Source organism: Cryptococcus neoformans, chromosome 1 (assembly GCF_000091045.1).
Source record: "Cryptococcus neoformans var. neoformans JEC21 chromosome 1, complete sequence".
NCBI lineage: Eukaryota > Fungi > Basidiomycota > Tremellomycetes > Tremellales > Cryptococcaceae > Cryptococcus > Cryptococcus deneoformans.
Window position 1 is genome coordinate 895001 of NC_006670.1, and position 12638 is coordinate 907638.

The window sequence follows — 12638 nt, forward strand, 5'->3', positions numbered from 1 at the left end:
GAAGGTACAATGCAAATCATGGAAGTAAATTATCCCCCCGAGGAGTACATTGGGGTTTTCCGTAGTGCTGAATTGTCTATTCATGCATGTGCAGATGACATATGGTGGATGTGCAGTAGTACGATAACTTGGTACCCCAATATTACAGTCCGCGAGCAGAATGAGGGTCCCCGGGAAATGGATTGACGCTCGTCGGCAGCCGCGGGCCACTCACTTATGGACTTGTTTCTGCATGTCTGTCTATTCTTCCATGGTCTATTTCTTCATAACGCACCAGGTCCATTCTCTGCCGTCACCCTCCCTCAACCATCCTTCTAACCCTATCGCCTCAATACTCCTGCTTCACTGGCCTCTCCGAAATTGCCATAGCACCTATCGCGTCCTCCTCAACCATGTCCTCCACATCTCCTACAGCATCCTTCCGCCCTAATCAAAGGTCATCTCAGTCCTATCATCCCCAAATTTCGACTTCCACAGCGTCATCTACAGCTTCTCAAGCGTTCTCCGACCGTGCTCCCGTTTCTATTGCCCGTCGCCCATCACGCGCGACACATCCGCCAATGGCTCCTCCAAGGCCGCTGACTCATGACGAAGCTCTCGAAGCACTCCGAGCTTTTCTGAAAGAACGCTCTAGCTATGATGTCTTCCCAGTCAGCTTCAGGCTGATAGTTCTTGACACGCAACTAAAGGTGAAGAAGGCACTGGATGTGATGCTATTGTACGGTAAGTAATGTGCGTTTCCGCCCCAATTTGCGGGCGTAGTTGATGGGTTATTATAGGGGTAGTCTCTGCACCTTTATGGAACACATCGTCAGCTCAGTTTGCTGGTGAGTCTATGACGTATTGAAAAGTAAATATGCTGAATAGCCCACCAAAGGGATGTTTACGGTTCAAGATGTCATCCATCTGATCCAATATTATTACCATACTTCAAGTTGGGAAGGTGCCACAGCAGATGTAGAGCAGTTCAGATTGCAGAGTATCAGAGGTCCGTTTTCGTTTTCAATGACAGATGACTGTATTAATTCATCATAGACATTGAGAAGGTCCTTCACGTTCCGCCGCCACCACTCCTCTATGTACATCCTCTACGCCCATTATATGACGCCTGTCGGTATCTTATTCGCACGCATGCTCGGCGTCTTCCGCTCATTGACAAGGATCCACAAACCAACGGGGAGGTTGTGATCAGTGTCTTAACCCAGTACAGAGTACTGAAATTCATTGCCATGAATGTGAGAGACTTCCCACGATTTTTCCAGGGCGGGGCTAACTGAACCAGTGCCGAGATATTACACAATACCTTACGGCTTCTGTCCAAGAACTCGGCATCGGAACTTATGTGTCGCCTAATCCTGATCCTTCAAACACCAATAAGTTTTGGCCGATAGCTGCGGCCACAATGAAAACGACAGTGTTTGATGTGGTGCATATGTTCTCGGAGCAGGGAATCAGTGCTGTGCCAATTGTCGATGACCAGGGCAAAGTACTCAATCTGTATGAAACTGTAGATGTGATTGTGAGTACGAGGTGCTCTTCGTGTATCATACTTGGGCTGACGCAAGGATCAGACGCTGGTGCGGAATGGCGCATATACTTCGCTTGATTTGACCATCGCACAAGCTCTGAAACAACGGGCTGTTGACTTTGCTGGTGTGGTCACTTGTTCGCCAAAAGATTCCCTTAGCGCGATATTTAGTTTGATCAAGATTAGGCGAGTGCATAGGTTGGTAGTCGTTGCAGGACAGGATGACGAACAACCAGGAAGGCTGGTGGGTGTGATCAGCTTGAGTGATATAATGCGCGCATTAATCGTAAGTACCTCAATATTATCGACTTAAGATACGGGCTGAAAGATCTTTAGGGAAACGATATTCCTCTCGGAGGCGCTGGTGTGGGGGCCATGGGTGTGGATCGGGCGTTAAGAGAAGAAGGAGAAGAGGGCGTTTTTGCCAGGTCTGAAGGGAGCAAAAGTGCGGGCACGAGCACGGAGGGACAAAGTACAGAGTAGCAATCCAAATGACAATGTGGGGTTACTTGTAGCAGTGTGTAGTATATGATTTTATCATGTAAGAATGTAAAACTGTTTTCGGGTGTAAAAGTGCTTATCTTTATCTGCATGTTGCACAGACTCCAAGTTTCGCTTTTTGCTACCGAGATAAAGGTCGGTGCCGTATACTACATAGGCACTGGAACGCCTACTCAACTGCGGCATACATAATGTGATGGCCAACTAATGTGGTAATGTGGGTAGGACGAAGTGATAAGAGCATTCTGCTCGTAGCTGGCTCATACATATGTCCATGGACACTCTCAACTGCATGACGCTTGTTGCCGGCTGGCTAGGCTCTACACAACAACTGGCCGACCGGCAAATGGGTGGGTCGGAGGCCGGTGTCGGCCGGGGGCTGGGGGGGGACCTAACCAATTATTGGTAAGGTAGGGCGGGGAACTTTAATTAGCTTAACTGTTAGGGGTAGACAAAATGCAGCTCATTTTTATTTTTATTTCTGTTAGGGAAGCAAAGAGAGACCTGATTTCAGGGTGGGGACTCAGGGAATGACGACAGTGGGTCCAGAACAAGTCGGTGGGGGTCAGTGAATTTGTCGAGTGACCTTAATAGAGACGCGACTGATTTTGACAATGTAGCAATACTTTGACATGTGTTGCTTTTTGAATACCTAATCTTTTATAACATCCAGCATCCCAGCCAACGTCCGAGTCTCAAGAGCAAAATATTGAGTATGCTAAGACGGTCAGCAGAGTATAAACCACAGCATAGGCAGGAAAGCTCTATCAAATGGTAGTGGCCCTCCTCGTTCATAAGCAGCTCCTCAAGGCTGGCATGTTCAGTTAGTATCATATGGTCTCAGAACACCTTCTTGTTAGTCAGTTGTGCCCAGAAGTATGGTCAGAATTTGAGGTAAGAATAGTGAGGGTTGATATGTGTAATTAAGAGCACATTAAAAAAAGACGCACTGAAACGCTTTGAAATCATGCATTCTGAAGCACGAAGAGCGAGTTTGAATTGTCAAATGAATTAAACAACCTCTGGAGGTCGTTTAATTCGAACGGCTTTTTTCAAGTTATTTCAAGAGGAATTTCCTTTCATGGTAAATCCGACTCGGACTTCTGCCAATTCAATTCCAGGGTTTTTACGCCACAAAGGGTTCAGGAATGTCATTTTCCCTGAGGGAATTGGCAGCTCGTTCATCAATTCAGAATTATCATCGAAATAGCATGCATTTTGTCTACCCCTGTTATTTATTAATTCAAATCCAGAATCCAGATTCGCTATATGGACCCTGAAAATATACGCCGATCGCAGTTCGGTAGCCGCTGTTGTTTGGTTCATTTTGCAGCACGCACTTGGATTGAAACCAGTTAGCTAGCTCTTTATGGATAGGTGACTATAGATTCTCCCCTTCGGACATCGTGTATCCATTGTCCTACTATGCCACTGAGAGCGAGACATTGTTATTGACTGATGATTCAATAAAGCGATGTGACGCCTCGAGAAGCGGGCCACCATCTGATCAAATGAAGGCCTGACTGTGCGTTATGACTCCGCGTGGCGAGTGGCGCTTTGTTGCGAACAATTGTTGGAATGTATATAACGATCGTCGATGTGATCTCTGGGTGGTGATGTATGCCCCTCGAATGAGCGGGTCAGAAAAAATACGCATTCGACGGAATGACAGAGACAGGAAGAACGACAAGATCTGCCAAAAATCCAGGCCGACCGGTGATTTTCTGTTGATTGTATGTTTTTGCATTTGCGTTTGCACCATCGCTTTTCTTTTCTTTACCTATACGCTCCTCCTGCAGTTCTATAATATAAGAGCCACTCGGCTGCTCTCTTGCGCCTTACACTCCTTTACAAAAACAGCAGCGGGCGACGCCTTCTTGAAAACGAAACGTCTCGAGCAAGACAAGTCGCACTAGTTAGGTCAGGGGTCGATCATCCCAGCGCGCATCAGCAGTATAGGATCGACGCGTCGCGCTAGGGGAGACGGCACTGCGCTAGGTGCGATGAGATTTACTTGGCTTCTCGTGGTGGCAGTGGGCATTGTTCTATCCCTTGCAGACTCAGCCTACTGTCACGCACATGGATCCGGACACTTCCCCAAGGCCAGCAGGCAGAGACATCACCTCCAGCCACGTCCCCTGCTATCTCCAGAGCAGAGGCACGACCATGCCACCCTCCTGCTGCCCAGGTCCAACTCCACAGCTATCTCCAGTAATGCCACAAACGCTGTAGAGGCATCCGCCGAGCCCTCTCTACCTACACGCCCATCTACAGTCCTCACCGCCCCTCCTTCTCCCGTGCCTACCCCGCTGGATCTCTCAATATCCACCTCCCTCTCTTCCTCCTGTATGCTATATCTCGCATCTCTTGTTTCTTCGGAAACGTTCCTGTACTGTCTTCCATTTTCCTTGCTTCTTACCACCTCAACCGCTTATTCCTCCATTGTGGCCAAAGCTTTGGCCTCTGGCAACTACACAACACTCAATGACCTCGTCGCCTATACGTCTTCCCCACAGCCCAGCATTGATCAATGTGTGACCTTCATGTCTGGCGTCATGACGGCTCTCACAAGCAAATCTAATTGTGCAAGCGACATATCGAAAAATGTTCCTGTTGCCATCAAAACAAAATGGGGTGTAGGGAACTATCAAGTGATGAGAGAAGCCGAAAGTTTGGTCAACGAAGATACTGGAGTTTTTTGTTACATTGAGGCAGTAGCGAGTGAAAGGCCAGATGATCTGTATCTTTGGGGATTGCCAGGCGGTATATCGTAGGTACTTCTCTTCCTGATGCTAGGACAAACTGACACTAGGGCAGTCTTCCGTCGTCTTCAAGGCCTAGTTGCACGGATTGTTCTGCTTCTTTGCTCAATACCTATGAGTCATACCTTTCTAACACAACAACGCTCAATTCGACGGTTATCAATGCTGCTGTGAAAAGAATCAATGAGGCGTGTGGATCGAGTTTTGTGAATTTTGGGAAAGATACACAAGCAAGCGGCGATTCAAGTTGCGTTGCTGTCAAGTTTATTGCTGGTTTGAAAGGGGCTGTCGCATTTGCAAGCATCGTGGCGTGGATGTTGATTGTATATATTGATTTGAATTAGGAAGGGGTGAGCGACACTTTTGGGACTTTTGGACAATTCTGTTACTGTGTTGGAATACCTTGCATATATTTATACATCAAATACATGGAGTTGAGTTTATGAACAGAAGGACATGATGCACTGTGGCGTAACGGTCGTGTACTGCCTAAATGATGCTTGACCTTATATTTTTCTGTCCAAGATTGACCATGTTATTTAGATTAAGCTAAATGATGATGATGGGATAAGAGCGGCGGACTTTTTTTGTTGACACAAAAAGCTTCCGACAAAAAAGGAAAAGTATCGACGAGGAGTGCTGGCTGTTTCAGTCACAATGTATTTCAACATGTAAGCAGCAAAGGAGCGGATGCTCAACTTCATACGGAGTCTACAGCTATTCATCAGGTCGCAAATGACATCTCAGAGACCCATCGTAGCCGTTATAGGCACTACTGGCGTCGGTAAATCTCAATTGGCCGTGTCCCTCGCCCAATCTTTCAGCCTTTCTCGAGCACCACGGTTGGGCATGAACAACAATGAAAACAAAACACACCCCGCAGTTGTGCTTTCTGCCGACTCTATGCAGCTTTACACTGGTCTAGATGTGATCACCAACAAGGTGACAGTTGAGGAAATGGGTGGGATTGAACATTGGGGACTGAATATGGTTACGCCAGGTGAGGATACGAGCTGGGAAGTAGGGAAGTGGTGTAACGAAGCAAATGCAAAGGTGAGTCATCGCCTTCTAACCTACGGAAGGCTTATGCTTTCAAGTAGATTACAACACTGCCAGTTGATGTCTTGCCAATAATTTGTGGCGGGACGCATTATTTCATCCAGCACTTCCTTTTTCCCCCACCCGAGTTATCTTTTGTTCGCGATGGCGAGATCAAAAGCCAAGCAAAAGATCCTATGTCTGTCAGATGGACACCTCCAGGGCCTAGACCGCCCATTCCAGAAAACCTGTCACCAGAGCTGTTAGCTCTCTTGGATACCTTTTGGCTTACAGAGCCTACATGGCCTAGTACTTCCGGATCTTCAGTAACGGAAAGAAATCCCGGACCATCAAAGTCCAGTAGACCTACAACAAGAGAGGATGAACATCTTCTTGCGTTGCATCGTCTATTGGAAACTATCGATCCAAAGGAATCTCAAAGATGGCATTGGCGAGATGGGAGGAAGGTCAGAAGGAGCTTGGAAAGATGGTGGGAAAGGGGAGGCACCGTGGATAGCGTCCCTTCATCGAATGGCCTAGAGGAGCCGAAGGGAAGGGAGGCGAGGTTTAGGACACTGATTTTCTGGGTGTACGAGCCCATGGAGACTTTGAGACCGAGGTTAGATAGAAGAGTGGACAAAATGCTCGAAGTATGTTTTGTTTCATCCGCTCATCGTAAATGCGGTGCTGATTATGTGACAGAATGGGTTGCTCGATGAGATATCGGAACTAAGAGAAATAGCCCAGAGAATATATGGAAGCACAGATGCCACAGACCATACCGAGGGCATATTCCAAGCGATAGGTGAGGGCCAGTTACTTTTTTGCTCTATGGCAGCTGATTCAGGTCCTCTCTTTAGGCTACAAAGAATTTGCATCTCTCCCTTTGCCCTCTCCCAATCCTCAATCTCATCCGCTCTTCCCCACCATGGTTGATCGAACTAAGGTTTCCACCCAACAATATGCCAAATCTCAACTTAAGTGGATAAAGAAGCAGTTCTTGCCAGCGGTGCGGGAAGCCCGCTCATTGGGGGGCGAAGTTGAAGTATATGTTGTTCCTGGGGGGGAAACAGGAGTCCCACTGGCAACCGAAATCTTGCATAAATTCTTGAAACGAGAGAAAGTACCGTCAAATTTGGAGGTGGGCCATGTGAACGCAAAAGAGCTGTTGCATTCTTTGGAGGAAAATGGCATTGTACCGAATACTGCAGAGTGAGTCGCTCACCGATCATGGTCTTCTCGTGCTTACGTTGGGTTAGTCGGCAAAGTATAAACGCTCGTAAAATATGCGAAGTATGTTCAACTCCCAATAATCCATGTTCAGTACTTTTGAGAGAATGGGACCAGCATACTAAGACAAGAGCGCACAAGCAGTAGGTTTTATGCCCCCTTCTGATACCTTCTAACATCTCTCTAGTAACGCCAACCCTATCAAAATGGATAAAGCCGAATGGATAGCCAGGCAAAAAGCTATGGGGGAAGAGAGGAAGACCGAAAGGCAAAGGCTAAAGCAAGAATCGATGGCAGTAGGACTAGACCAAAAAGCAGATTGATTTCCGATTACGTGGTGGATATGAATGCTGGTCGAATATCGGGTTATCAACTGCAACAAGGCAAAAAACGCCTGAGACGAACTCCATCCTTTCATGGCAGCTGATCCATGAGACAAGAACTACTACTTGTCCCATTACAAAGCGTACTAAACAAGCTGTTGTTCGAGTGCGGCTAACTCTTCCGCGGTCATCAGCCAATCTTCATCAATCTGAGATGGGTCTACCATTAGCCGTAATACCATGCTAGATAGGGCGATCAATCCTTCTGCTCACCTCCAATTCAACCTCTGTTGGGTTAGTTTCTGAGTCGCAAGGAACGACCTCATCCTCTGGATCAAGCCAGTTACTTTCATCTGAAACGAAAGGCAATGCACCGCCTGTGCGCGCTAGCCTCTGGCAAGAATAACATAAAGATTGGCCATTGCTCCGCCAAACGAGACAATTAAACTTACGTCGGCCGCCTCATTCCCTTCTACTCCGCTGTGCGCAGGCACGTACTTGAATTTGACTCTCCCGGCTGCTCCTCTTCGCCTGAGAAGAACTAGGAGATGTTTGATCAAATCTGTATTGATGACTTCTTGTTTATAACTGTTCCTAAAGTTGTTATTCATCCATTTTGGAAGCCAAATGGTCATACCTGAATGTGTGAACGCGTAAGGGCATGAGCTATAGCAATGGTTGAATGGAATAAACCAACAGGAGATGGTGTATTGGGAATCACATCGTATTTCAAGTGGGATATCGGGAAAAGGGCATCTTTCAATGGCTCGTATCACAGCCTACCAACGAGAGAGATCTCTGGTTAGCAAAGGGCGCGGAGCAAGCAAGGATAGGCTCACGAGCAATTCTCCTCGGTTGTTAGTTTGTGGCTCTCCTGGGACTCTCTCCGCCCAGTTTCTACCGAAATCAGAATTGTCGTTTCGGAGCTTGCAGTACACCTACTGTTTAGACGCTTCTCCTCGACTGCCCCACCAAACCCCAGCTCCTGCTCTTGAGCCTACTTGTCCATTTCCTTTGGCGGAGCCATCTGTATAGACAACAAGATAATGTGGAACAGACTTAGTAAAACTAAAACCCTGTTGAGCTATCTTTTGTAATTTCGGTGGTAAAGATGCAGGTGAGGCCACTGTTGCCGGGGAAGTGGCTTGAAAATGGGTATCAACGGGTGGCGCTTTGCTGTCTTCCATTTCAGCTCGTTTCCTTTTACCAATTGGAGGCGGTTGGGAAGGAAGAGCATCTCCGGCAGCAGTGACAAAATCTTTTGCTTCTTGCTCAGTGGCAAACTTTTTGTATTTGGCACTATAAAGGCTTAGCGAACAATCTATATCTGCAAAACACACGAGAAGTTAAAGTCTCACCTCGGAAACCCCTTGACTTGCTCCTCCGCCGCAGGCCATGTCTTGTAGACCCCCGGATGTCTGCCTGTCGCAACGGCATAGAATCCTGGCTTAGGAGCCCTGTGACTCTCTCAGAGTCTGCAACATTTGAAGCCAATAAGACTTACATATCTGCGACGATTTTAGGGCGTGGCTGCTGGGGAGTTACGATTGTCGGTCTCCCAGAAACAGTGATACGAAGCGCTGAAAGTGTGCTCCAAATGCCTGGAGAGAGACGGGGAGGCCGTCTTGCAGGCAGCACTAGGCGTGAGAATCGAGGAGACACTTTGAGTGGAGGTAGAGTCAGGGAAAGCACTGGATGATCTGTGAGTGTGAGACGGGTTTCCTGACAGGGGTAAGATGTAGATGATTCATGATAGTTTGTGGGTAACGGCTTGACTGGAAACTTGCGGCGAATTGTCGCTTCGTTCGTCGTTGCAGTGCAAAAACAATAATTGATATTTAACAGTCAGTGGGTGTTAATTTTTGGATGGGGCACTTCTCCGTTCTCCAAATTGGCAAACGAACGAGCAGTACGAGATGTAGAGCTGAGTAACCAATAACGCCCCCAAGCCCCAACACCACGGCCTTAACATGTCTCGTTACATTGGATCAATCGACTCCAGCACGACGTCCTTCTAATCTGTATTCTGTATTATCATCCAATGTACATTTCATCTGCGCTGGTTGCAAGCAGTACAGTGCTAACTTAAATAAACAGGTGTATTCTGATCTCAAGCTTCAGACATAAAGGATTAAGCCGCCTATGACCCTATTACTTCAGATTATTTGTATCGACATAAAGAAACAAGATTTGTATGATTAGGAATGACACGTCAAGATCCTTTGATGGTTGCAGAGAAAAAAGAGGAAATAATGTTAAGGGTTTCTATGGGGAAATGAAAGTCGCTTCGTTGAAGACAAACCCCTTGACGGGGATGACTTCTTCATCAAGGTTGACTTCAAGTGTAGCGGGGTTGTGGTACTGAAAAAAAAATCAGCCGGCGTTTCATGAGCATATGGGCGGTATCTACCTGATAGATGTAGGCGTTTGTCCCAGTCACAGCCGTTAAGCCCTTCTTAATGACGTATGGAATCTCGGCCAAAACGTCGACCTTTTCAATCAGACCCCCTTCGCCGGGTACTTTGCCCGCTTTCTCAATGACGAGGGTGGCACCAGCTTTCCCTTGGCCGTCCCTTCGGTCGCCCTGCCATTTGAACTCAAGGCCGCTAGGTACGGAGTAGCCAGTTTCAGAGTCGTGGACTGGGTTCAAGTGAGTGGCGGAAGAGATATCCTGAGAAGGAGCAGGATAGGTAGAGTCAGACGGAGGGGCATGAGTCTGGCCGGTGATAAGGAACGGGACGGGAGCAGTCTTGCTGCAGTAGATGGCACCGATATTGACCTTGGTTCGACCAGACTTTGCGCCTTTGGGTCCGAAGTCATCCTTGAACCCACGTCAGCATTTTTCCACATGGTCACACGATAGACAGAGACGGCAGCTACATACAGTGGTCTCGAACTCCATTTGGAAGGCCCTCACACTCCCGAGTTTCTCCTCATCTTGCCCAGGAGCAGTGGAGAAAAAGCAAAAGTTCCATCGAGAGGCAACCAGGTTTGGCCTCATACCTTGAATGGCATGTATAAATATACCCTCACCCTTGGCGTCAACAGCTTGTCCGTTGATGACGAGGGTACCAGAGCTATGAATGAAGGGATGGAATCGGTGAACAACATAACCTTCCCTCTTAGCTCTGTCCTTGCCGAACGCAGAGATACCGCCATCAGGACCAGATCCAAGCTTGAACCCAGGAGTATCAGCAGGCCTGGTATACTCGACAGTGATCTGAACGTCCTTCTCAAGGGAAGCAGTAATGTTGTACGTCTCTCCCTCGGTGGGTGATCCAGAGTGTCTGATTTCCTACGTAGTCAAAGATCCTATTGTCAGTGGGAGCTGGTGCTGAGTGAAAGAGAAGACCAGCTCACGAAAAGATCAGACTTGCAGCTCTGCTTGTCGAACTTGGCGTTTGAGGCATGGACAGATTTCCAAACCGCCTTTTTAGTAGTAGGATTGTAATGCTTGAAGGTCATTTGGGTGGTCGCCGGGATGAGGAAAATGCTGAAGAACCCCCCACAAACAAGTAAGCACATCGGTATAAGTTCAAGAGATGCTTAGTAGATATGCAGGAGTTACGAACCCGAGGTAAGACCAGATGACTTGCACCATCAAAAGACTGCCATCTTCAAGGACACTGTACCAGACATTGGTTTCGGTCTGGAAACCCTGATTGCTAGCGTTCAACCACTATATACTCCAAAGTCAGTGGCCTTGCTATAAACGGATGGACAGAGAAACCTACCGCAGTGTCAGACTCGGTTAGCTCACCGAAGCCAGAGTTGTAGGAGGTAGCGGGCCAAAAGTTGGTAACGCCGGCGGGCGAGTTTGAGCTAGACTTGTTTGATCTGACGGCAAGTTAATGTTGAGTTGGAGAGGATGAAAGAGTTCTTACCCGAACCAGGACATGATTGTGGAAATATGGGGAAATAGATGTAAAAGATGAAGAACGAGAGAAGATGAATAATTAAGAAAGATCAAGGAATCATCCGCGACAACAATCTGCTCATCGGAAAGCTCCACGCGGCTTGCTCGCACTCGCAATAATCATTCCGCCTTCTCCCGCGTCCTAGTTCCGAGAATGGCGTAGCGTCCTGTAAACTTATCCAGACAACCATATACATACAGTCAGACAGCTACATTTACTACATGCAATTATCTCCTTTCCAGCCCCTCCCTCATAGGATTCGCGTCCAGCACTTCTCCAACATGGCGTTCACTGGACCTATGGTCTCGACGAGGTGATTTCGAACGGGTTCGTGATCTCTCATACTTCCTGCGCGGCATATCATCCTCAAGATGATATCTAGGCCGCTCTTCTCTCCTGTCGCGGTACCTGTCCCTTTCTTTGCCGCGATCATTGCTGTATGGCAGCTCTCCTTGCCTTCTCTCGTCCTCTCTTTGCCTAAGCCGATGGTCACGCGCGTGGCGGTCACTAGTATAATCCCTTTCTCTGTTCTCTCGATCTTGGGACCGCCAGTCATCTTTGTCTCCCTCATCGTACCTATCGTGATGCCGACGAGCTCGGATGCGCTCTTGCTCTCGCTCATAGTGACGAGGACTATCTTCATCATCATGGTGATGTCGTCTGGATTCTGAACGCCGATGTCTGTGCCTTTCTTTCTCTTCCCGCTTGATCTCTTTTTCTGCACGTTTGAGTGCCCGTTGTTCTCTTCTCAGTCTAAGACAGTGATTCAATTATTTATCACTTTCCTACTGAACAGAACAGAAAACCTACGCCTTTTCCCGTTTCCTCTCTTCCTTTTCTAATCTCGCGATCTCATCGTCCTTTTCACTCTTTTTCACCGGTATATCATTAGCACCTGTCCCTTCGCCATCCGTATCTCGCTTGGGTACAGCGTATCCCAAAGCAGCCGCCAATGCATCGTCCTCTTGCTGTTTGATTCTTCGCACTTCCTCTGCGCGCTCTCGAGCGGCTTTCGCTGTATCGTCCTCGGAAATATCGCGATTGTACCAATGAATATCTTTATTTTTAGACCAGCGACCGACGGGAGCATTGATGGAGTGTCCGAGATAATTTTCTACGGACAAGTGAGTGATGGCTACGGGAGTGTTTGAAGAGGGCATACCTCGGTGCTTATCGTTTGCAACGGCGGACCATCTGAAATCGCCTTGTCCTCCACGAGTGCCTGGAGACTGTCAGCATTTGGACGAATTACGGGCGCTGGGTACTGACCTCCTCTGGTGGGCCCGTCGTACATGGTGTGTGATGAACTGGGATGATGCGCGGTGGAGAGAATGTGTAT

General features: G+C 47.8%; 6 protein-coding genes and 1 pseudogene across 6 annotated transcripts; 3 read left to right on the top strand and 4 right to left on the bottom strand.

The window, feature by feature from the left end:
- Positions 1 to 254: 254 nt before the first annotated feature.
- On the top strand, positions 255 to 2336 carry CNA03430 (hypothetical protein). The gene is made up of 8 exons (XM_024656238.1): positions 255 to 723; positions 780 to 827; positions 878 to 988; positions 1036 to 1235; positions 1283 to 1519; positions 1572 to 1814; positions 1865 to 2069; positions 2131 to 2336. Exons 1-7 carry the CDS (start codon positions 393 to 395, stop codon positions 2009 to 2011), a joined length of 1317 nt encoding a protein of 438 aa, XP_024511875.1. The 5' UTR covers positions 255 to 392; the 3' UTR covers positions 2012 to 2069; positions 2131 to 2336.
- Positions 2337 to 2475: 139 nt separating this feature from the next.
- On the bottom strand, positions 2476 to 3258 carry CNA03440 (annotated as a pseudogene).
- A 533-nt stretch (positions 3259 to 3791) lies between these two features.
- Positions 3792 to 5261, top strand: CNA03450 (expressed protein). The gene is made up of 2 exons (XM_566678.2): positions 3792 to 4799; positions 4847 to 5261. The coding sequence occupies exons 1-2, from the start codon at positions 4033 to 4035 to the stop codon at positions 5133 to 5135; spliced, it is 1056 nt and encodes a 351-aa protein (XP_566678.1). The 5' UTR covers positions 3792 to 4032; the 3' UTR covers positions 5136 to 5261.
- A 208-nt stretch (positions 5262 to 5469) lies between these two features.
- Positions 5470 to 7538, top strand: CNA03460 (tRNA isopentenyltransferase, putative). Its single transcript, XM_566680.2, has 6 exons — positions 5470 to 5844; positions 5892 to 6479; positions 6532 to 6634; positions 6690 to 7041; positions 7089 to 7202; positions 7247 to 7538. Exons 1-6 carry the CDS (start codon positions 5482 to 5484, stop codon positions 7380 to 7382), a joined length of 1656 nt encoding a protein of 551 aa, XP_566680.1. The 5' UTR covers positions 5470 to 5481; the 3' UTR covers positions 7383 to 7538.
- CNA03470 (ribonuclease H, putative) lies at positions 6816 to 9105 on the bottom strand. The gene is made up of 9 exons (XM_024656239.1): positions 8887 to 9105; positions 8741 to 8839; positions 8325 to 8681; positions 8222 to 8279; positions 8080 to 8161; positions 7835 to 8019; positions 7656 to 7775; positions 7465 to 7591; positions 6816 to 7409 (listed from the first exon to the last, which is right to left on the bottom strand). Coding segments are annotated over exons 1-8 (966 nt in total). The 5' UTR covers positions 8889 to 9105; the 3' UTR covers positions 6816 to 7409; positions 7465 to 7528.
- Positions 9106 to 9430: 325 nt separating this feature from the next.
- On the bottom strand, positions 9431 to 11324 carry CNA03480 (D-lactaldehyde dehydrogenase, putative). The gene is made up of 7 exons (XM_567157.2): positions 11267 to 11324; positions 11117 to 11219; positions 10955 to 11061; positions 10743 to 10875; positions 10267 to 10677; positions 9793 to 10203; positions 9431 to 9743 (listed from the first exon to the last, which is right to left on the bottom strand). Exons 1-7 carry the CDS (start codon positions 11278 to 11280, stop codon positions 9648 to 9650), a joined length of 1275 nt encoding a protein of 424 aa, XP_567157.1. The 5' UTR covers positions 11281 to 11324; the 3' UTR covers positions 9431 to 9647.
- Positions 11325 to 11476: 152 nt separating this feature from the next.
- Positions 11477 to 12634, bottom strand: CNA03490 (conserved hypothetical protein). Its single transcript, XM_024656240.1, has 4 exons — positions 12569 to 12634; positions 12462 to 12521; positions 12110 to 12413; positions 11477 to 12052 (listed from the first exon to the last, which is right to left on the bottom strand). The coding sequence occupies exons 1-4, from the start codon at positions 12591 to 12593 to the stop codon at positions 11527 to 11529; spliced, it is 915 nt and encodes a 304-aa protein (XP_024511880.1). The 5' UTR covers positions 12594 to 12634; the 3' UTR covers positions 11477 to 11526.
- Between the last annotated feature and the right edge of the window lie 4 nt (positions 12635 to 12638).